Source organism: Salvelinus namaycush, chromosome 33 (assembly GCF_016432855.1).
Source record: "Salvelinus namaycush isolate Seneca chromosome 33, SaNama_1.0, whole genome shotgun sequence".
Taxonomy (NCBI): domain Eukaryota; kingdom Metazoa; phylum Chordata; class Actinopteri; order Salmoniformes; family Salmonidae; genus Salvelinus; species Salvelinus namaycush.
The window spans coordinates 36313787-36339209 of NC_052339.1; the positions used below are offsets into that span (position 1 = coordinate 36313787).

At 43.8% G+C, this 25423-nt stretch overlaps 1 protein-coding gene across 2 annotated transcripts; it reads right to left on the reverse strand.

The window, feature by feature from the left end:
• Positions 1-8444: 8444 nt before the first annotated feature.
• Positions 8445-17009, reverse strand: si:ch73-206p6.1 (phospholipid scramblase 1). 2 transcript variants are annotated; one of them, XM_038972711.1, is made up of 7 exons: positions 16973-17009; positions 16124-16223; positions 15987-16029; positions 15382-15602; positions 10653-10814; positions 9522-9683; positions 8445-9221 (listed from the first exon to the last, which is right to left on the reverse strand). In XM_038972711.1, exons 2-7 carry the CDS (start codon positions 16190-16192, stop codon positions 9186-9188), a joined length of 693 nt encoding a protein of 230 aa, XP_038828639.1. In that variant the 5' UTR covers positions 16193-16223; positions 16973-17009; the 3' UTR covers positions 8445-9185. The 2 variants fall into 2 exon arrangements, with proteins under 2 accessions (XP_038828639.1, XP_038828638.1); XM_038972710.1 differs by having other exon boundaries at positions 16124-16993.
• Between the last annotated feature and the right edge of the window lie 8414 nt (positions 17010-25423).

Consider the following 25423-nt stretch of genomic DNA (forward strand, 5'->3'; position numbering starts at 1 on the left):
TCTCTCTCTCTGTCTCTACCCCCCCACTCTCTCTTTCTCTTTGTCTATATGATATAATGACAACTTGTCATAAATTCAAGGACAGAAAAAGTAATGTTTTATGTCACATGATTTTGGACAAATCCGTCAAGAGACCAACCATTATAAAGGCTTATAAATAGGTTAAATCAACTTGTGAATGTGATAATCTAGGTTGTGCCTTTAGATTTTGAGAAAATTAACAATTTAGGAATAATGTTTCATGTCTCTCATCGACTTCTCAAGTCCCGGCCTGGTCTGTTTGGTCTCTTTCTTGAGCATTCCCGGAAGTCTTACGATGTTGCGCCTCTGGGTTTGGAAACTCTGTGATTGGACCCTGTTTTTCAGCGAGAATCAGCTGGGTTTTATGCCATAGAGATCCTATTAAATTATTAGAGGGAATATGTCACGATCCCTCAAAGTTCCAGAATGGGGCGAAAATGGCAGCAATCTTGGTCAGGGAGAAATCAAAAAAACAGTCTAATTGGAATGAATGGCAGTAGAGGCATAGGTAATGCATTTCCTGCCTTTACTTGTGGAGCGAAATAAAAGTATGTGATGTATCAGAAATTGTGTAATAGAATTATAGCCAAACTAAAATATAGTAATATAATTATGAATACAGTTTATACAGGCTTTCTACACATTTTCTGTACAAATAGCCTCTAAAATATATGTAAACAGACCATTAATGTCTCAGATTTTGTTTTCTTGGGGTGTGTTCATAAATTCACTCTGGACTGCCAGAGTGCACGCAGAGTGCAGTCTGGGCTTTAAAAAATGTAGTGACTTTTTTTGCAGACGTTTAATGACACAGGTGTTATAATAATGCTTTGAACGAAAGAGAAGAAAAAAAAAAAGAAAGGACTGGATTTTTCCCAAATAAATCGTGTATTTAATCTTTCTATGTAACTGAAACATTTACATAAGAGAAATGTGAAAACTATGGGGATATTGACCGTAGGCTGTTAAAAGCGACAACTACCCTACATTACTCATCTCATATGTACAGTGGGGAGAACAAGTATTTGATACACTGCTGATTTTGCAGGTTTTCCTACTTACAAAGCATGTAGAGGACTGTAATTTTTATCATAGGTACACTTCAACTGTGAGAGACGGAATCTAAAACAAAAATCCAGAAAATCACAATGTATTATTTTTAAGTAATTAATTTGCATTTTATTGCACGACATAAGTATTTGATACATCAGAAAAGCATCTATACCATCTACTGCATCTTGCCTATGCCACACGGCCATCGCTCATCCATATATGTATATGTACATATTCTTATTCATTCCTTTACACTTGTGTGTATTAGGTAGTTGTTGTGGAATTGTTAGATTACCTGATAGATTTTACTGCACGGTCGGAACTAGAAGCACAAGCATTTCGCTACACTCGCATTAACATCTGCTAACCATGTGTATGTGACAAATACATTTGATTTGATTTGATTTACAGAAGTATTTACATGAGCCAAGTGATAACTGAGCAATAGAGTTCAACCAATGAAAGTTTAAATTATAATTTTTTATAATTAACACTAAATAAAACCCAGTTCAGAACTGTTGCCTTTATGAGTTTGGACGGTGGCCCTGTGGAACTCCTTCTTCCAAAGCTTGTTGAATGAAACAATCAGAAAACCCTCAACAAAATGAACATACTGAAAACATTTCATTTTGGCATCTTCAAAAAAGGTAGAATTTGAGTTATGCCTAATATGGCAATTCATATTATCCCCCCCCCCCCCCCCCAAAAAAAATGCTGTTTTAAAAATCAACCAATTTGGGTCATTCCGACAACCCAGCGCTGGGTCAATATTGGCTTGTGAGTATATTCCTAATATTGGCTTGTGAACACAGTGTCTGTGTTCTTTTGCCCATCTTAATCTTTTCTTTTTATTGGCCAGTCAGAGATATGGCTTTTTCTTTGCAACTCTGCCTAGAAGGCCAGCATCCCGGAGTCGCCTCTTCACTGTTGACGTTGAGACTGGACAGAGGAACTCTGCCTAGAAGGCCAGCATCCCGGAGTCGCCTCTTCACTGTTGACGTTGAGACTGATGTTTTGCGGGTATTATTTAACTTTTTAAGGCTAGGGGGCAGTATTCAGAAGTTTGGATGACTGAGGTGCCCAAAGTAAACTGCCTGTTACTTGGGCCCAGAAACTAGGATATGCATGGTAGTATTGGTAGTATTGGATAGAAAACACTCTAAAGTTTCTTAAAACGGTTAAAATAATGTCTGTGAGTATAACAGACCTGATTTGGCAGGCAAAACCCAGAGGACAATCCATCCAGTAACTTTTTTTTTTAGGTCATTGGACTTTTCAATGCTTTTCTATGGGAAAGTCTAATAATTAGGACCCAGATTGCAGTTCCTATGGCTTCCACTAGATGTCAACAGTCTTTAGAAATTGTTACATGCTTGATCTTGTTTTTGAGTTTTGTGACACATGTGCAGGTTATGAATTCATGTTAATGCAGGAAGTGGGTGAGGCGCTGTCGCAAATCGGACAAAGTGGTTCGATTACCAAGATTCTAAGCTAAATAATGGTGTACAACACTTGTATTTTTATGAATGTTTAATATTACTACTTTTGTATTTTGATTTTTGCGCTCTGCAATTTCACCGGATGTTGTCGAGGTGTGACGCTAGCTTCCCAATGATCCGAAAGAAGTTACCAACCTATAGTTTTGTCAAGTCGGTTAGGACATCTACTTTTGTGCATGACACAAGTCATTTTTACAACAATTGTTTACAGACAGATGATTTCACTTATAATTGACTGTATCACAATTCCAGTGGGTCAGAAGTTTACATACACTAAGTTGACTGTGCCTTTTAAACAGCTTGGAAAATTCCAGAAAATACTGTCATGGCTTTAGAAGCTTCTGATAGGCTAATTGACATCATTTGCGTCAATTGGATGTATTTCAAGGATGTATTTCAAGGCCTACCTTCAAACTCAGTGCTGATTTGCTTGACATCATGGGAAAATCAAAAGAAATCAGCCAAGACCTCAGAAAAAAAATTGTAGATCTTGACAAGTCTGGTTCATCCTTGGAACGTTGCAGTATAAACACCATGGGACCACGCAGCCGTTAAACCGCTCAGGAAGGAGACGTGTTCTGTCTCCTAGAGATGAACGTACTTTGGTGCGAAAAGTGCAAATCAATCCCAGAACAACAGCAAAGGACCTTGTGAAGATGCTGAAGGAAACAGTTACAAAAGTATCTATATCCACAGTAAAACAAGTCCTATATCGACATAACCTGAAAGGCTGGTCAGCAAGGAATAAGCCACTGCTCCAAAACCGCCATATAAAAGCCAGACTACGGTTTGCAACTGCACATGGGGACAAAGATCGTACTTTTTGGAGAAATGTCCTCTTGTCTGATGAAACAAAAATGGAACTGTTTGGCCATAATGACCATCATTATGTTTGGAGGAAAAAGGGGGAGGCTTGCAAGCCGAAGAACACCATCCCAACCATGAAGCACGGGGGTGGCAGCATCATGTTGTGGGGGTGCTTTGCTGCAGGAGGGACTGGTGCACTCACAAAATAGATGGCATCATGATGATGGAAAATTATGTGGATATATTGAAGCAACATCTCAAGACATCAGGCAGGAAGTTAAAGCTTGGTCGCAAATGGGTCTTCCAAATGAACAATGACCCCAAGCATACTTCCAAAGTTGTGGCAAAGTGGCTTAAGGACAACAAAGTCAAGGTATTGGAGTGGCCATCACAAAGCCCTGACCTCAATCCCATAGAAAATGTGTTGGCAGAACTGAAAAAGCTTCTGTCAGCAAGGAGACCCACATACCTGACTCAGTTACACAAGCTCTGTCAGGAGGAATGGGCCAAAATTCACCCAATTTATTGATGGAAATTTGTGGAAGGCTACCCGAAAAGTTTGACCCAAGTTAAACTTTTTAAAGGCAATGCTACCAAATACTAATTGAGTGTATGTAAACTTCTGACCCACTGGGAATGTGATGAAAGAAATAAAAGCTGAAATAAATCATTATCTCTAATATTATTCTGACATTTCACATTTTTCAAGGAAAGTGGTGATCCTAACTGACCTAAAACAGCACATTTTTACAGGGATTAAATGTCAGGAATTGTGAATAACTGAGTTTAAATGTATTTGGCTAACGTGTATGTAAGCTTCCGACTTCAACTGTAATATACACTTGAAAAGTTCTAACTTTAGTAGCAATAGAGCTAGGCAAAATCTTAAATAAACAAACATAGAACAAAACAAGAAACACGAGTAGCGTACAGACATGAAACATATAATCAGAAACAATAACGCCTGGGGAAAGAACCAAAGGGAGTGACAGATATAGGGGAGGTCATCAGGAAGGTGATGGAGTCCAGGTGAGTCTCATGAGGCATAGGTGTGCATAACGATGGTGTCAGGTGTGCGTAATAAAGAGTAAATTGGTGACGTCGAGCGCCGGAGAGGGGGAGAGGGAGTAGACGTGACAGTGGCCAGAAACAATTAACTTTTTTCTGAAACTCGTCAGTCTATTCTTGTTCTGAGAAATGAAGGCTATTCCATGAGAGAAATTACCAAGAAACTGAAGATCTGGTACAACGCTGTGTACTACTCCCTTCACAGAACAGCGCAAACTGGCTCTAACCAGAATAGAAAGAGCAGTGGGAGGCCCCGGTGCACAACTGAGCAAGAGGACAAGTACATTAGAGCGAGAGAAACAGACGCCTCACAAGTCCTCAACTGGTATCTTCATTAACAAGAAATGTGTGTAGTGGTTGAAAAACAAGTTTTAATAACTCCAACCTAAATGTATGTGAACTTCCGACTTCAACTGTATATTTTTATTTTTAATTAACCACACAGTAATATGAGATATATATATTTAAAATATTTATATTTGACATTTTAGTCATTTAGCAGATGCTCTTATCCAAAGAGACAGTTAGTACATTAATCTTAAAATGGCTATGTGAGAAAAACCAAAATATCACAGTCAAACAGTATAAGAAAATTCCATTCCAGTTAAACAATGGATATATAGCATTTTGCAAAAAATAGATACATATACATTGAACAAAAATATAAACGCAACATATAAAGTGTTGGTCCCATGTTTCATGAGCTGAAATGAAAGATAACACCACAAAAAATGCCACAGATGTCTCAAGTTTTGAGGGAGCGTGCAGTTGGCATGATGACTGCTGGAATGTCCACCAGAGCTGTTGCCAGAGAATTTAAAGTACATTTCTCTACAATATGCCGCCTCTGCACAAACTGTCAGAAACAGTCTCAGAGATAACTCATCTGCCAACTCTTTGTACTCACCATGGTCTTGACCTCTGGATCTTTGCTTGCACCTGCCCATACTATAACCCCACTGCAGTTCAGGCATCATAACTAATTTATGTGGGCAAATGCGCACCTTCAATTTCCACTGGCTGAAGAGGTGTACTTTTCTCAGATGAATCCTGGTTTCATCTGTATACCAGGAAGATGGCAGACATCGTGTATGGCGTTGTGTGGGCGACCCATCGTGTGTGGGCGAGCGGTTTGCTGATGTCAACGTTGTGAACAGAGTTGTCCCTTGTTGGTGGTGAGGTTATGGTATGGCAGGTCAACGAATACAATTGCATTTTATCAATGGCAATTTTAATGCACAGAGATACTGTGACAAGATCCTGAGGCCCATTGTCATCCATTCATCTCCTTGTGTTTCAGCATTATAATGCACAGCCCCATGTCGCAAGGATCCTACACAATACCTGGAAGCTGAAAATGTCCCATTTCTTCCATGGCCTGCATACTCACCAGACATGTCACCCATTGAGCATGTTTGGGATGCTCTGGATCGACGTGTATGCAGGCGTGTTCCAGTTCCCCTCCAATATCCAGCACCTTCACACAGCCATTGGAGAGGAGTGGGACAACATTCCCCAGGCCACAATCAACAGCCTGATCAACTCTTTATGAAGGAGATGTGTCGGGCTGCATGAGGCAAATGGTCACACCAGATACTGACTGGTTTTCTGATCCACACCCCTACCTGTTGGTCACAGGTATCTGTATTCCCAGTCATGTGAAATCCATAGATCAGGGCCAAATGAATTGATTTAATTGACTGATTTCCTTATATGAACATTATTATGAACTGTAACTCAGAAAAATATTTGAAAATGGTTGCATGTTGCATTTATATTTTCGTTCAGAATTCATCTAAAATCTATGAATGAAAACTCTGAGAACAGTAATATTTTACACACGCATGAAGGTGTCCATAAGCAATAACCGTAATGAAGAAAAACAAACACATTTGTGAAAAAATTCTGGATATAGCGTTTTGGAAATAAACAATGTCGGCTACATGTGTGGCACGTTCCGCAGCACACAACGTTTTGGAACATTCAGATAGAAATATGTAACTCAGAACAAACATGCCACTCTGCCATGTAGACCAAGGAATCATGTCTGCTCTATTCATGGCATTTCTACCTGCAACGTTCAACAACGTTTGGCAACTGAACATGGTCGTGATCTTGACGGTGGCAGTAGCTCCTCATGTGGACGGATACCGCCCCCTAGTGGAGAAGTTCTGGTATTACACAAAATGTCCATGACACGTATAGAGAACATTATAGATGGAACTCGTCTTGTTTTCACCTCATTTAACACATGATTTACAAAAGGCACATCTCAAAAGGTGGTCCAGGTATGACATAGACAATGGGGGGGGGGGGGGGGGGGGGGCTTTTCCTCTTTAGATCTCTATTGGTCTTCAAGCAAGGTGGGGGGGGGCTGATGACATCAGAAGGCACCATCAGACCAACTCCTTGAATGCCATACTCAAATCAAATCAAAGCAAAGTTTATTTGTCACGTGCGTCAAATACAACAGGTGTAGACCCTACAGTGAAATGCTAACTAACCAACAGTGCAAAATAAGGTATTAGGTGAACAATAGGTAAGTAAAGAAATAAAACAACAGTAAAAAGACAGTGAAAAATAACAGTAGAGAGGCTATATACAGTAGAGGCTATATACAGTAGAGAGGTTATATACAGTAGAGAGGCTATATACAGTAGAGGCTATATACAGTAGAGGTTATATACAGTAGAGGCTACATACAGTAGAGAGGCTATATACAGTAGTGAGGCTATATACAGTAGAGACGCTATATACAGTAGAGGCTATATACAGTAGAGAGGCTATAACAGTAGCGAGGCTATATACAGTATTGAGGCTATATACAGTAGCGAGGCTATATGCAGTAGAGAGGCTATATACAGTAGAGAGGTTATATACAGTAGAGAGGCTACATACAGTAGCGAGGCTATAACAGTAGCGAGGCTATATACAGTAGAGAGGCTATATACAGTAGAGAGGCTATATACAGTAGAGAGGCTATATACAGTAGAGGCTATATACAGTAGAGAGGCTATATACAGTATAGAGGCTATATACAGTAGCGAGGCTATATACAGTAGAGAGGCTATATACAGTAGAGGCTATATACATACAGGCACCGGTTAGTCGGGCTGATTGAGGTAGTATGTACATGTAGATATGGTTAAAGCGACTATGCGTATATGATAAACAGAGAGTAGCAGCAGTGTAAAGAGGGGGTTGGGGGGGGGACAATGCAAATAGTCTGGGTAGCCGTTTGATTACCTGTTCAGGAGTCTTGTGGCTTGGGGGTAGAAGCTGTTGAGAAGCCTTTTGGTCCTAGAATTGGCGCTCTGGTACTGCTTGCCATGCAGTAGTAGAGAGAACAGTCTATGTTCTATGACTGGGGTGGCTGGGGTCTTTGACAATATTTAGAGCCTTCCTCTGACATCGCCTGGTATAGAGGTCCTGGATGGCAGGAAGCTTTCCCCGGTGACGTACTGAGCCGTACGCACTACCCTCTGTAGTGCCTTGCGTCGGAGGCCGATCAGTTGCCGTACCAGGCAGTGATGCAACCAGTCAGGATGCTCTCGATATTGCAGCTGTAGAACCTTTTGAGGATCTCAGGACCCATGCCAAATCTTTTTAGTTTCCTGAGGGGGAATAGGCTTTGTTGTGGCCTCTTCACGACTGTCTTGATGTGTTTCACCATTCTAGTTTGTTGGTGATGTGGACACGTCGTTGTCGGTGATCAGGCCTACCACCGTTGTGTCGTCTGCAAACTTCATGATGGTGTTGGGAGTCGTGCCTGGCCGTGCAGTCGTGGGTGAACAGGGAGTACAGCAGGGGACTGAGCACGCACCCCTGGGGAGCTCCAGTGTTGAGGATCAGCATGCCAGATGTGTTGCTACCTACCCTCACCACCTTGAAGTATCCAGTTTTGTCCCCCCAAAATTAAATACATTTTCCTCAAAACACATTTTTACCTTTTAGTATGTACTTTACTGTATATACTGGAGACATCAACAGTAAAAGTTCAGAAATCACTGGAGGATGTTTTTAATACTGAATATTATGTCAAATTTCCAAACAAAATTACAATCACATGAAAACAATAAACAATATTAAGTTACATAAATACACAAATAAATAAATAAAATATCAAAAGTCTCAAAATACTACATGTCTCGAGCAAAACACAGTAGCACAGTAACTTAATATACTGTTGACACAAGAACATATTAAGGTCTTCCGATTTACCAAAAAATATAACATGTTTTTGTAGATTTCTTCTTTAAGCTACAGAGCATTTCTTCATCTCTCATTTCCTTTTCACGTTCCCTTCAGCATAGTGGTTTAGATAAAGACGGTGTTCATTTTATTTTCACTTGTGGCAAATGGGTAAAGTGGTACCACACAACCCTTTATCAGACTGAGGGTTGTGGGCAACGCAACCACAATGTACACACTGTAAAAACATACGAACACGCCTTTATATACAATCTCTTAATACATACAGAACAATGGACACTGACACACCTGGTTTGACTGGTTTAGCTGCAATGTGTACCAACCCCAGAAGCTAAAACTAGTGCCAGCGGCCATTACATTACATTCACCTGTAATCCCTTGGTACATCTATTTCTATGGTTCTTACTATGCCAACAAGATATGTCACACATAGTGCCATGTCTATCTGAGACCTTGTCCATGACCAGCAGGAAGTTATAGCTCCAGGAGTGCAGACTGTCTGAGATGTAGACTACTCCTCAGCTGCTAGGGTTGGTTACCGCTCTCAAAGAACATGAAATCCTGAAAGAAAACATGCAATCACCATCACAAACATCAACAAATACCATTAGAATAGAATAGAGAATAGCACAGCATAGCAAACCACAGCATAGCTTAGCATAGCATAGCAAACCACAGCATAGCTTAGCATAGCATAGCAAACCACAGCATAGCTTAGCATAGCATAGCAAACCACAGCATATCTTAGCATAGCATAGCAAACCACAGCATAGCTTAGCATAGCATAGCAAACCACAGCATAGCTTAGCATAGCATATAGCATAGCACATCATATAGCATGAAGTAAAATACTAGACTTACGATGAGGAAACAAGCTCCTATCATCACAGCCTTCATCTTCACGTCAAGATCCATGGGGAACTGGATTCCAAAGTTATCAGCGTCCGTGAACGCCTCACGGAGTAGACCGGTCCACTGCTTGCTGATCTTCCCTATCTTATCCACTTCATCCATGGTCACTATCTGGAGAGGAGACAACAGTAGGCTACAGTCACTTTACACACAGAGAGATGAAGCTGAATCACCTTTTTCCCCCCCAAAAAAACATTATTTTAATGTTTTTATTATATTTGATATTAACTTTTTTTTTTCATGTTACTATTCATTTTCTATTTATTTTTTCTGTTTTATTTATTTTTATTATATTTTTTATTTATATATATTTTTTGTATTTTTGGGGGTATTTTTTTAAAAACTGCATTGTTGGTTAAGGGCTTGTAAGTAAGCATTTCACTGTAAGGTAACCTGTAACCTGTATTCGGCGCATGTGACAAGTAAAATTAGATTTGATTTGATATTATTATCTTCCGGGTGAAAGTGATGAAATGGAGAACTTGTTTGTCTAGATTTCATTTCATCGCAACATATTTGCTTTACTAATCTGCCTGCCGTCCAATCACAATCTTTAACATAATAAAAACGTTTTTTTTGTTGTGAGATCATCTTTAGTTTCTCCTGAAATAAATTCAAACTTTGAAGAAATTTGAATGGCAATATTATGCTTTTGGCTAAACTCTTCTTCATCACGGTAAAGTTCAATGTCTTTGAGCCAAACAGCCTTCAGAGCCTAATGAACCAGCATGCAAGAATGGCAACACTGTCCCACAAAAACACACAATACATTGTTTGGGTAGAATGGATTCATTAACCCAGAACTCTTGTTGCTTAGTAACATGTTTTACATCGTTCAGAGACGAACAGACAGGATGATGCCTCATAAGACCCACCAGGATCCCCAGAACCAGAACATGTCACATTGTCATATCCTGTTTTCATAGATTTCATCATGTTCAGTGTGTGGGGTGTGTGGGGTGTGTGTGTGTGTGTGTGTGTGTGTGTGTGTGTGTGTGTGTGTGTGTGTGTGTGTGTGTGTGTGTGTGTGTGTGTGTGTGTGTGTGTGTGTTTGTGTTTGGACAAACATACAGTACGTACCTCAAAGTCAACGTCAGGCAAGCAACTCCAGCCACAGAAGGGTCCGTGCAGCCTCAGCACAGCCTCTCTGTGTTCATTCTCTATGATGAACTTGGGGGAGAAGGGGTGCCACTGCTGGACCACGTAGCCTACCGTGTTCCCTGGGGGGGCCTGCACCTCCAGCTGAGACAGGGGCGGTGGGGGTAATATAATAGAGAGGGGTGGTGGGGTAATATAATAGAGAGGGGTGGTGGGGTAATATAACAGAGAGTGGTGGTGGGGTAATATAATAGAGAGGAGTGGTGGGGTAATATAATAGAGAGGGGTGGTGGGGTAATATAATAGAGAGGGGTGGTGAGGTATTATAATAGAGTGGGGTAGTGGGGTAATATAATAGAGAGGGGTGGTGGGGTAATATAATAGAGAGGGGTGGTGGGGGTAATATAATAGAGAGGAGTGGTGGGGTAATATAATAGAGTGGGGTGGTGGGGTAATATAATAGAGTGGGGTGGTGGGGTAATATAATAGAGAGGGGTGGTGAGGTATTATAATAGAGAGGGGTGGTGGGGTAATATAATAGAGTGGGGTGGTGGGGTAATATAATAGAGAGGGGTGGTGGGGTAATATAATAGAGAGGGGTGGTGGGGTAATATAATAGAGTGGGGTGGTGGGGTAATATAATAGAGAGGGGTGGTGAGGTATTATAATAGAGAGGGGTGGTAGGGTAATATAATAGAGTGGGGTGGTGGGGTAATATAATAGAGAGGGGTGGTGGGGTAATATAATAGAGAGGAGTGGTGGGGTAATATAATAGAGAGGGGTGGTGGGGGTAATATAATAGAGAGGAGTGGTGGGGTAATATAATAGAGAGGGGTGTGGGGTAATATAATAGAGAGGGGTGGTGGGGGTAATATAATAGAGAGGAGTGGTGGGGTAATATAATAGAGAGGGGTGGTGGGGTAATATAATAGAGAGGGGTGGTGGGGGTAATATAATAGAGAGGAGTGGTGGGGTAATATAATAGAGAGGGGTGGTGGGGTAATATAATAGAGAGGGGTGGTGGGGTAATATAATAGAGAGGAGTGGTGGGGGTAATATAATAGAGAGGAGTGGTGGGGTAATATAATAGAGAGGGGTGGTGGGGTAATATAATAGAGAGGGGTGGTGGGGTAATATAATAGAGAGGGGTGGTGGGGGTAATATAATAGAGAGGAGTGGTGGGGTAATATAATAGAGAGGGGTGGTGGGGTAATATAATAGAGAGGGGTGGTGGGGTAATATAATAGAGAGGGGTGGTGAGGTATTATAATAGAGTGGGGTGGTGAGGTATTATAATAGAGTGGGGTGGTGGGGTAATATAATAGCGAGGGGTGGTGGGGTAATATAACAGAGAGGGGTGGTGGGGTAATATAATAGAGAGGGATGGTGAGGTATTATAATAGAGTGGGGTGGTGAGGTATTATAATAGAGTGGGGTAGTGGGGTAATATAATAGAGAGGGGTGGTGAGGTATTATAATAGAGAGGGGTGGTGGGGTATTATAATAGAGAGGGGTGGTGGGGTAATATAATAGAGAGGGGTGGTGGGGTAATATAATAGAGAGGGGTGGTGAGGTATTATAATAGAGTGGGGTAGTGGGGTAATATAATAGAGAGGGGTGGTGAGGTATTATAATAGAGTGGGGTGGTGAGGTATTATAATAGAGAGGGGTAGTGGGGTAATATAATAGAGAGGAGTGGTGGGGTAATATAATAGAGTGGGGTGGTGGGGTAATATAATAGAGAGGAGTGGTGGGGTAATATAATAGAGAGGGGTGGTGAGGTATTATAATAGAGTGGGGTAGTGGGGTAATATAATAGAGAGGAGTGGTGGGGTAATATAATAGAGAGGAGTGGTGAGGTAATATAATAGAGAGGAGTGGTGGGGTAATATAATAGAGTGGGGTGGTGGGGTAATATAATAGAGAGGAGTGGTGAGGTATTATAATAGAGAGGAGTGGTGGGGTAATATAATAGAGAGGAGTGGTGGGGTAATATAATAGAGAGGGGTGGTGGGGTAATATAATAGAGAGGAGTGGTGAGGTAATATAATAGAGAGGAGTGGTGGGGTAATATAATAGAGTGGGGTGGTGGGGTAATATAATAGAGAGGAGTGGTGAGGTATTATAATAGAGAGGAGTGGTGGGGTAATATAATAGAGAGGGGTGGTGGGGTAATATAATAGAGAGGGGTGGTGAGGTATTATAATAGAGTGGGGTAGTGGGGTAATATAATAGAGAGGGGTGGTGGGGTAATATAATAGAGAGGGGTGGTGGGGGTAATATAATAGCGAGACAGGGATGTTGTTTGAAAATTGGAGAAGGTGGGTTGGTTTGAACAGTGGAGAAGGTGGGTTGGTGTTTGAATAGTGGAGAAGGTAGGGTTGGTTTGAACAGTGGAGAAGGTGGGTTGGTTTGAACATTGGAGAAGGTGGGTTGGTGATTGAACAGTGGAGAAGGTGGGTTGGTGTTTGAACAGTGGAGAAAGAAGGGGTTGGTGTTTGAACAGTGGAGAATGTGGGTTGGTTTGAACAGTGGATAAGGTGGGTTGGTTTGAACAGTGGAGAAGTTGGGTTGGTTTGAACAGTGGAGAAGGTGGGTTGGTTTGAACAGTGGAGAAGGTGGGTTGGTTTGAACAGTGGAGAAGGTGGGTTGGTGATTGAACAGTGGAGAAGTTGGGTTTGGGTTTTGAACAGTGGAGAAGGTGGGTTGGTGTTTGAGCAGTGGAGAAGTTGGGTTGGTTTGAACAGTGGAGAAGTTGGGTTGGTGTTTGAACAGTGGAGAAGGTGGGTTGGTTTGAACAGTGGAGAAGGTGGGTTGGTTTGAACAGTGGAGAAGGTGGGTTAGTTTGAACAGTGGAGAAATACGGGTTGGTGTTTGAACAGTGGAGAAGGTGGGTTGGTTTGAGCAGTGGAGAAGTTGGGTTGGTTTGAACAGTGGAGAAGGTGGGTTGGTTTGAACAGTGGAGAAAGACGGGTTGGTGTTTGAACAGTGGAGAAGGTGGGTTGGTTTGAACAGTGGAGAAGTTGGGTTTGTTTGAACAGTGGAGAAGGTGGGTTGGTGATTGAACAGTGGAGAAGGTGGGTTTGGTGTTTGAACAGTGGAGAAGGTGGGTTTGGTGTTTGAACAGTGGAGAAGGTGGATTGGTGTTTGAACAGTGGAGAAGGTGGGTTGGTGATTGAACAGTGGAGAAGGTGGGTTGGTGTTTGAACAGTGGAGAAGGTGGGTTGGTGATTGAACAGTGGAGAAGATGGGTTGGTGATTGAACAGTGGAGAAGGTGGGTTGGTGTTTGAACAGTGGAGAAGTAAAGAGGAAGATTGTGAAGGGGGGTTAAGAAGGAAGGAAACATGCTTGAGAATTAAAGAACAATATATCTGAACAGAAACAATGAGGTATGTGTGATAAGACATGAAGCTCTATTTCCTTTAGGTGTAAAACATTTAGAAAGGGGACCTGACCCGTCAATAACCAGTTCTAGGGAAGAGTCTCAGAGACTGAAGTCAACTCACCTCTTGGGGATCTGCCCAGTCAATAACCAGTTCTAGGGAAGAGTCTCAGAGACTGAAGTCAACTCACCTCTTGGGGACCTGACCTGTCAATAACCAGTTCTAGGGAAGAGTCTCAGAGACTGAAGTCAACTCACCTCTTGGGGACCTGACCTGTCAATAACCAGTTCTAGGGTAGAGTCTCAGAGACTGAAGTCAACTCACCTCTTGGGGACCTGACCTGTCAATAACCAGTTCTAGGGTAGAGTCTCAGAGACTGAAGTCAACTCACCTCTTGGGGACCTGACCTGTCAATAACCAGTTCTAGGGAAGAGTCTCAGAGACTGAAGTCAACTCACCTCTTGGGGACCTGACCTGTCAATAACCAGTTCTAGGGAAGAGTCTCAGAGACTGAAGTCAACTCACCTCTTGGGGACCTGACCTGTCAATAACCAGTTCTAGGGAAGAGTCTCAGAGACTGAAGTCAACTCACCTCTTGGGGACCTGACCTGTCAATAACCAGTTCTAGGGAAGAGTCTCAGAGACTGAAGTCAACTCACCTCTTGGGGACCTGACCTGTCAATAACCAGTTCTAGGGAAAACTCAGAGACTGAAGTCAACTCACCTCTTGGGGACCTGACCTATCAATAACCAGTTCTAGGGAAGAGTCTCAGAGACTGAAGTCAACTCACCTCTTGGGGACCTGCCCCGTCAATAACCAGTTCTAGGGAAGAGTCTCAGAGACTGAAGTCAACTCACCTCTTGGGGACCTGACCTGTCAATAACCAGTTCTAGGGAAGAGTCTCAGAGACTGAAGTCAACTCACCTCTTCGGGACCTGACCCGTCAATAACCAGTTCTAGGGAAGAGTCTCAGAGACTGAAGTCAACTCACCTCTTGGGGACCTGCCCCGTCAATAACCAGTTCTAGGGAAGAGTCTCAGAGACTGAAGTCAACTCACCTCTTGGGGACCTGACCCGTCAATAACCAGTTCTAGGGAAGAGTCTCAGAGACTGAAGTCAACTCACCTCTTGGGGACCTGCCCAGTCAATAACCAGTTCTAGGGTAGAGTCTCAGAGACTGAAGTCAACTCACCTCTTGGGGACCTGACCAGTCAATAACCAGTTCTAGGGTAGAGTCTCAGAGACTGAAGTCAACTCACCTCTTGGGGACCTGACCAGTCAATAACCAGTTCTAGGGAAGAGTCTCAGAGACTGAAGTCAACTCACCTCTTGCAGACAGCAGGGGAAGAAACAGGACATGCACTTGAGAGGTCTGGTGACTGTGATGACCTCCTGTCCAAAGTTGTCAAGGACTTTTATTGTGAAGGATCGTAGCGGTCCGCAGCACTGCCTGCTAAGACAGTCATTCTCCTCCACAGCATAGAACACGTTCTGACCCATGGCATTACGCACCTCATACTTGTTGTTGCTCTCAAAGCCAGCCAGGGCTGTGGGGTTACACACACACACACACACACACACACACATCATTTTGTATTTGTTTACTCAACCTTTATATTAACAGGGAGTCACCATTGAGACCAGTGTCTCTTCCACAAGGGAGTGCTGCATATACAATTTATAACAGCCCAAAATATAACGGGCAACGGACATGATAGATACAAATACACACACGTACACACACACACACACACACACACACACACACACACACACACACACACACACACACACATACACATACACACACACACACACACACACACACACACACACACAGACACACGCACGCGCGTACACAAATCTCAAATCTATGAAGACCGTCATCAAAATAGTATTTCTTGTTTTTGTAAATTATTTTTTGTACGTACCTTCAATAAACTCGACTTTCTGTTTGATGAGTAGCTGATCAACCTAAATCAAGGCACAACCAATATCAATATTCTATAGGACTAAAATGAAACAGAATCGCCACAACAACATCATGCAATAGGATGAGCGGACTCACCTGTGTTAGATATTCTAACCCGGGTGGGCATCCCGGCAGGCCAGGGTTGGGGACCTGGTACATGTTCATCTTAATAGAATCTGGTCTAGCTGCTATTCAACTATAGAAACCATGGTTACAACGTTATGAATGGAATCAAAGGCGATCTGGCGCCACCTACTGTTGATTTACAAGATCAACACAATGACATAAATAAATAAAACGTACATAAATGACTCAATTTGATATAATGTATCGTTTTATTGTAGCCTTGTGTTTTTTTTATAGTCATAGACTGACTACACATGTAAATACAACCAACAGGATAATAGCCTAATCGGTGTTCTCATGGGGAATGTCAGCAGGTGTAGTCTATTGCGGACTGTACTATCATCGCAATAAACGGATATACCGTACCTATGCGTGAAAGAATAAACGGACAATTCTTCTCTGACAATAGGCAATATATATATATATATATCTTGGAAGGGAAAGGGTTTCAGCTGACAAGTCGGCAAGAAAACAAAACATGGCAAACCGTTTACTAAGCCGTCATAGTAGCCTACATTGCGATACGCCCATGCATTAAGCTTTCAGCATCTCAAGAATGTCCCAAAGTAAAAACCAAGTAAACTGGTTCGTAGTAATCTACCTGTGTCTGGGTTCAGATTAAAACGCACTCAATGACGGATAGGTAAAACACTGTAAAATTCAAATCTGGGACGATGCGGGTGTTTAACTTATAGAAAATAAACTATAGCCTATTAATCTATAACAATGACACGGAATGATGAATTTATCTTTTACGATCAAACCAGGATAAATAAAGCATGGTAAACTACGAATGTTGAATCTACTCTGAAGACTCACCCGTATATTCTGGAAGGAAAATATAACAGTCCGCTTCACGAGCTCAGTATAAAACCTTCAATCTTATTGGACAATATAGATGTCTTTCCCACCCACATCAGCCAATGGTTAACCGAGGCTGTGAATACCCAGGAAGTAGTTTCTGTCACGCGTTTTAATGTAATTACAGCGCATGCTCGTCTAGCAAGACTTGTAAAGTAGGTTAAACCGCAGGTCTTAACTGGTTTATTGGTTTTACCATTAATGGCCTAAAGTATTATGTGGTGTGATTTTATGAGATGCAATTTGCCAATGCATGTAGAAGCCTAATCAACAGGCAATTATTAAAATATAATAATATTAAAATATGTTTGTGTAATAACTCCTGTTCTTCGTGTTTTTCATTAGGGAGACTTACAGACTGTAGAATAGTGGACCCTGAAAAATGATAAATCTACAGCCAAGGAGGGGGGTCTAAAATTCATAAATACTGAATTGTAAAGTGAAAATGAAAATAGGTTATTGTAAAGTGAAAAATAAAATAGGTTATTGTTAAGTGAAAATGAAAATGGCTAATTGAAAACTGAAAATTATCAAATTTAAGTTTAAACATTAAAGTTAAAAGCTAAAAAGTCAAAATCGGAACAACAATAATGGTTCATTACACAGGTAACCAACAGGTAGGCTATTGATCATGCTTCGTTAAACAGGTAACCAACAGGTAGGCTAATGATCATGGTTCATTACACAGGTAACCAACAGGTAGGCTAATGATCATGCTTCGTTAAACAGGTAACCAACAGGTAAGCTAATGATCATGGTTCATTACACAGGTAACCAACAGGTAGGCTATTGATCATGCTTCGTTAAACAGGTAACCAACAGGTAAGCTAATGATCATGGTTCATTACACAGGTAACCAACAGGTAGGCTAATGATCATGGTTCATTACACAGGTAACCAACAGGTAAGCTAATGATCATGGTTCATTACACAGGTAACCAACAGGTAAGCTAATGATCATGGTTCATTACACAGGTAACCAACAGGTAAGCTAATGATCATGGTTCATTACACAGGTAACCAACAGGTAAGCTAATGATCATGGTTCATTACACAGGTAACTAACAGGTAAGCTAATGATCATGGTTCATTACACAGGTAACCAACAGGTAAGCTAATGATCATGGTTCATTACACAGGTAACCAACAGGTAGGCTAATGATCATGGTTCATTACACAGGTAACCAACAGGTAGGCTAATGATCATGGTTCATTACACAGGTAACCAACAGGTAAGCTAATGATCATGGTTCATTACACAGGTAACCAACAGGTAGGCTAATGATCATGGTTCATTACACAGGTAACCAACAGGTAAGCTAATGATCATGGTTCATTACACAGGTAACCAACAGGTAGGCTAATGATCATGGTTCATTACACAGGTAACCAACAGGTAGGCTAATTATCATGGTTCATTACACAGGTAACCAACAGGTAAGCTAATGATCATGGTTCATTACACAGGTAACCAACAGGTAAGCTAATGATCATGGTTCATTACACAGGTAACCAACAGGTAAGCTAATGATCATGGTTCATTACACAGGTAACCAACAGGTAAGCTAATGATCATGGTTCATTACACAGGTAACCAACAGGTAAGCTAATGATCATGGTTCATTACACAGGTAACCAACAGGTAGGCTAATGATCATGGTTCATTACACAGGTAACCAACAGGTAGGCTAATGATCATGGTTCATTACACAGGTAACCAACAGGTAAGCTAATGATCATGGTTCATTACACAGGTAACCAACAGGTAGGCTAATGATCATGGTTCATTACACAGGTAACCAACAGGTAGGCTAATGATCATGGTTCATTACACAGGTAACCAACAGGTAGGCTAATGATCATTTTTCATTACACAGGTAACCAACAGGTAGGCTAATGAACAAGTGTTGCTTTAACTTGGTGTATTGCATTTGTGATTTCATGAAAGTTAAATTTTTATAGTAATTTTTTTTAATTTGACGCTCTGCATTTTCACTGGATGTTGGCCATGCGGGACGCTAGCGTCCCACATATCCCAGAGTGTCACGATCGTCTTGATAAGAGAGATTGGACCAAGGCGCAGCGTGTGAGAAATACATCTTCCTTTTAATATTGATGACGAAGACGTAACACGGAGCAGCAACAGGACGCACAGGACTCTGGGGACACACAGGAGGCTTGGTGCGTGGTTTAGGCACTGGTGGTAAAGGGCTGGAGACACGCACCATAGGGCTAGTGCGTGGAGGAGGCACTGGTGGTACTGGGTTGGGGCGGGGAGGTGGCGCCGGAAATACCGGACCGTGCAGGCGTACTGGCTCCCTTGAGCACTGAGCCTGCCCAACCTTACCTGGTTGTATGCTCCCCGTCGCCCGACCAGTGCGGGGAGGTGGAATAACCCGCACCGGGCTATGTAGGCGAACCGGGGACACCATGCGTAAGGCTGGTGCCATGTAAGCCGGCCCGAGGAGACGCACTGGTGACCAGATGCGTTGGGCCGGCTTCATGACATCCGGCTCAACGCTCAATCTAGCCCGGCCGATATGTGGAGCTGGAATGTACCGAACCGGGCTATGCACCATGCGCTCTACTGCGTAACACGGTGTCTGCCCGTACTCTCGCTCTCCACGGTAAGTACAGGGAGTAGGCGCAGGTCTCCTACCTGACTTCGCCACACTCCCTTTAAGGCCCCCCCCAAGAAATTTTTGGGTTGTACTCACGGGCTTCCAGCCTTGCTTCCGTGCTGCCTCCTCATATCGCCTCCTCTCGGCTTTAGCTGCCTCCAGCTCTTCACGAGGGAGGCGATATTCTCCCGGTTGTGCCCAAGGTCCCTTACCATCCAGTATCTCCTCCCATGTCCATGAATCCTGTGTAGGTGGGTCCTGTTGCCGCTTGACACGCCGCTTGGTCCTGGATTGGTGGGTAATTCTGTCACGATCGTCTTGATAAGAGAGATTGGACCAAGGCGCAGCGTGTGAGAAATACATCTTCCTTTTAATATTGATGACGAAGACGTAACACGAAAAGAAACACTCTTACAAAAAAACTAACCAAACAAACAAACGACCGTGAAGCTATGAACGTAGTGCACACACAGGCTACAGACGTATAACATAGACACAGCTAGACTTCTATACTAAACATAAACCCAACTACTCTAATAAACCCCCTAAACCTTACAACCACCCTAGACACTACAAAAAACACATACATTCCCCATGTCACACCCTGACCTAACTAAAATAATTAAGAAAACAAAGAATACTAAGGCCAGGGCGTGACATAACCCCCCCCTTAAGGTGCGAACTCCGGGCGCACCAGCACAAAGTCTAGGGGAGAGTCTGGGTGGGCGTCCGTCCAAGGCGGCGGTTCCGGCACTGGTCGTGGTCCCCACCCCACCACAGTCACTACCCGCCTCCGTAGCCTCCTCCAAATGGCCACCCTCCACATTAACCCCACTGGATTAAGGGGCAGCACCGGACTAAGGGGCAGCACCGGACTAAGGGGCAGCACCGGACTAAGGGGCAGCACCGGACTAAGGGGCAGCACCGGACTAAGGGGCAGCACCGGACTAAGGGGCAGCACCGGACTAACGGGCAGCACCGGACTAAGGGGCAGCACCGGACTAAGGGGCAGCACCGGACTAAGGGGCAGCACCGGACTAAGGGGCAGCTCCGGACTAAGGGGCAGCTCCGGACTAAGGGGCAGCACCAGGATAAGGGGCAGCTCCGGACTGAGGGACGGCAGCTCCGGACTGAGGGACGGATCCTGGCTGGATGACGGCTCTGGCGGATCCTGGCTGGACGGCTCTGGCGGATCCTGGCTGGACGGCTCATGGTTGGCTGACGGATCTGGCTGCTCATGGCTGGCTGACGGATCTGGCTGCTCATGGCTGACTGACGGATCTGGCTGCTCATGGCTGACTGACGGATCTGGCTGCTCATGGCTGGCTGACGGATCTGGCTGCTCATGGCTGGCTGACGGATCTGGCTGCTCATGGCTGGCTGACGGATCTGGCTGCTCATGGCTGGCTGACGGATCTGGCTGCTCATGGCTGGCTGACGGATCTGGCTGCTCATAGCTGGCTGACGGATCTGGCTGCTCCTGTCTGGTTGGCGGCTCTGGCTGATCCTGTCTGGTTGGCGGCTCTGGCTGATCCTGTCTGGTTGGCGGCTCTGGCTGATCCTGTCTGGTTGGCGGCTCTGGCTGATCCTGTCTGGTTGGCGGCTCTGGCAGATCCTGTCTGACGAATGGCTCTAGCGGCTCCTGACTGACGAACGGCTCTGACGGCTCGGGACAGACGGGCGGCTCTGACGGCTCGGGGCAGACGGATGGCTCAGATGGCGCTGGGTAGACGGATGGCTCAGATGGCGCTGGGTAGACGGATGGCTCAGATGGCGCTGGGCAGACTGATGGCTCAGATGGCGCTGGGTAGACTGATGGCTCAGATGGCGCTTGGCAGATGGGCAGTTCAGGCACCGCTGTGCAGACGGCAGACTCTGGCCGGCTGAGGCGCACTGTAGGCCTGGTGCGTGGTGCCGGAACTGGTGTTACCGGGCTGGGGACACGCACCTTCAGGCTAGTGCGGGGAGAAGGAACAGGGCATACTGGACCCTGGGGACGCACATTAGGCCTAGTGCGTGGTGCCGGAACTGGTGGTACCGGGCTGGGGACACGCATCTCAGGGCTAGTGCGGGGAGCAGCAACAGGACGCACAGGACTCTGGGGACACACAGGAGGCTTGGTGCGTGGTTTAGGCACTGGTGGTAAAGGGCTGGAGACACGCACCATAGGGCTAGTGCGTGGAGGAGGCACTGGTGGTACTGGGTTGGGGCGGGGAGGTGGCGCCGGAAATACCGGACCGTGCAGGCGTACTGGCTCCCTTGAGCACTGAGCCTGCCCAACCTTACCTGGTTGTATGCTCCCCGTCGCCCGACCAGTGCGGGGAGGTGGAATAACCCGCACCGGGCTATGTAGGCGAACCGGGGACACCATGCGTAAGGCTGGTGCCATGTAAGCCGGCCCGAGGAGACGCACTGGTGACCAGATGCGTTGGGCCGGCTTCATGACATCCGGCTCAACGCTCAATCTAGCCCGGCCGATACGTGGAGCTGGAATGTACCGAACCGGGCTATGCACGCGTACAGGAGACACCATGCGCTCTACTGCGTAACACGGTGTCTGCCCGTACTCTCGCTCTCCACGGTAAGTACAGGGAGTAGGCGCAGGTCTCCTACCTGACTTCGCCACACTCCCTTTAAGGCCCCCCCCAAGAAATTTTTGGGTTGTACTCACGGGCTTCCAGCCTTGCTTCCGTGCTGCCTCCTCATATCGCCTCCTCTCGGCTTTAGCTGCCTCCAGCTCTTCACGAGGGAGGCGATATTCTCCCGGTTGTGCCCAAGGTCCCTTACCATCCAGTATCTCCTCCCATGTCCATGAATCCTGTGTAGGTGGGTCCTGTTGCCGCTTGACACGCCGCTTGGTCCTGGATTGGTGGGTAATTCTGTCACGATCGTCTTGATAAGAAAGATTGGACCAAGGCGCAGCGTGTGAGAAATACATCTTCCTTTTAATATTGATGACGAAGACGTAACACGAAAAGAAACACTCTTACAAAAAAACTAACCAAACAAACAAACGACCGTGAAGCTATGAACGTAGTGCACACACAGGCTACAGACGTATAACATAGACACAGCTAGACTTCTATACTAAACATAAACCCAACTACTCTAATAAACCCCCTAAACCTTACAACCACCCTAGACACTACAAAAAACACATACATTCCCCATGTCACACCCTGACCTAACTAAAATAATTAAGAAAACAAAGAATACTAAGGCCAGGGCGTGACACAGAGAGGTTTTAAGGTACTTACAGACGGGCCATGATAAATGGCAATTGAACAGTAAAAAAAACTGCCCTCCGTGTATAGAGACCATCGTCCCCCCGATTGTTGTCAGCTCGAATGTTGTCATTAAAACATTGTTTGATTGGTTGACAAGATGAACTCTGCTCATTGGTCAAACATGCACGGCGGCCCCTCAAGACTTCTTCTAATTTCATATTTTGTGGTTGAATAGAGCTGATGGTTTGGGAATAAAATAACAACAAGATAACACATGTTAAACATACGACGTCTGTAAAATGTATATAGGTTCAGAAATGTTGTGAAATAGCAAAGTTACAAATTGAAATCAAACTGGATGGACATCAGAAATAGAGGAAGGCCAGGACTAAAAACAATCAAAATATAACTGTTGTAAAATAGATTGTGTCTGTAAAATGTGTACAGTGTGTCACGTTCCTGACCTTATTTCCTTTGTTTAGTATTGTTTAGTTGGTCAGGACGTGAGCTGGGTGGGCATTCTATGTTATGTTTTTCTATGTTGGGTTCATTGTATTAGCCTGATATGGTTCTCAATCAGGGGCAGGTGATTTACGTTTCCTCTGATTGAGAACCATATTAAGGTAGGCTGTTCTCACTGTTTGTTTGTGGGTGATTGTTGCCGTGTCTGTGTTTGTTCACCACACGGTACTGTTTCGTTTCGTTCGTTCGTTTGTTCCTGTTCGTGCGTTCATGTTTTATGTTCTCAAGTTCAGGTCTGTTCACGTCGTTAATTGTTTTGTAGTTTGTTCAAGTGTTTTTTCGTCTTCGTTTAAATAAACGATAGTATGTATTCAAACCACGCTGCATATTGGTCCGATCCTTGCTCATCCTCAGACGAGGAGGAGGACGAGCGTTACACAGTGTGTATAAACTGGAAGTAGAATACTACGTGTTATTGTTTATTAGTTTACTCCAAATGGGGGAGGGGTGGTAGGGTTAGTGGAATAATACAGGACGGTATATTCTATAAAAAAAGCTTGTGAAGATGCTGGAGGAAACAGGTATAAAAGTATCTATATCCACAGTAAAACAAGTCCTATATTGACATAACCTGAAAGGCTTCTCAGCAAGGAAGAAGCCACTGCTCCAAAACCGCCATAAAAAGACTACGGTTTGCAACTGCACATGGGGACAAAGATCGTACTTTTTGGAGAAATGTCCTCTGGTCTGATGAAACAAAATTAGAACTGTTTGGCCACAATGACCATCGTTATGTTTGGAGGAAAAAGGCGAACGCTTGCAAGCCGAAGAACACCATCCCAACCGTGAAGCACGGGGGTGGCAGCGTCATGTTGTGGGGGTGCTTTGCTGCAGGAGGGACTGTTACACTTCACAAAATAGATGGCATCATGAGGATGGAAAATTAGGTGGATATATTGAAGCAACATCTCAAGACATCAGTCAGGAAGTTAAAGCTTGGTCGCAAATGGGTCTTCCAAATGTACAATGACCCCAAGCATACTTCCAAAGTTGTGGCAAAATGGCTTAAGGACAACAAAGTCAAGATATTGGAGTTGTCACGACTTCCGCCGAAGTCGGGTCCTCACCTTGTTCGGGCAGCACACGGCGGTCGGCTTCGCCGGTCTTCTAGCCATCATCGATCCACTTTTCATTTTCCATTTGTTTTGTCTTGTTTTCCTCACACCTGGTTTCAATCCCCTCAATCACTTGTTGTGTATTTAACCCTATGTTCCCCCCATGTCTTTGTGTGGGATTGTTTATTGTTTCATGTATGCGCACGTTAGACCGGTTGCGCTGGGTTATGTCAACCCGTATTGTATTTCATGTTCGTTGTACCGTGTGTTTTGGGTTCGCCTAAATAAAAGGCCCTGTTTGCTACCCAATATCTGCTCTCCTGCGCCTGACTCCCTCACAGCCATTTACGCATACCTGACAGGAGTGGCCATCACAAAGCCCTGACCTCAATCTTATTGAAAATTTGTGGGCAGAACTGAAAAAGCGTGTGCTAGCAAGGAGGCCTGCAAACCTGACTCAGTTACACCAGCTCTGTTAGGAGGGTTGGGCCAAAATTCACCCAACGTATTGTGGGAAGCTTGTTGAAGGCTACCCGAAACGTTTGACCCAAGTTAAACAATTTAAAGGCAATGCAACCAAATAATAATTGAGCGTATGTAAACTTTTGACCCATGGGATCTGTAAGCTCCTTTAGGAACGTTGTGAGGTGACTACCTAAGCCATTTAAACTGGAACAACCATTTCAGTAACGGGTGCAAAAAAATCTAACTAGCTGATTAGATTAGTTTAGAAACACGCATGTTATTTATCTTTGTGTAGCGTAAGATTAATCAATCAATCAATGTAAAGACAAAAATACAGATATTAAATACAATTTAAAAAAATACAATTAACTAAGACTAAAATATTACATTTATAATAATAATTTGCAAAAAAACATTGTATCTCTTGCTTCAGAGGATGAGCTATGATTTTGTTGCATGTGTGCTTTTTGTGTGGCACTCTATTGTAAATATTCACAAATACAGTAAGTGAACTGCTAT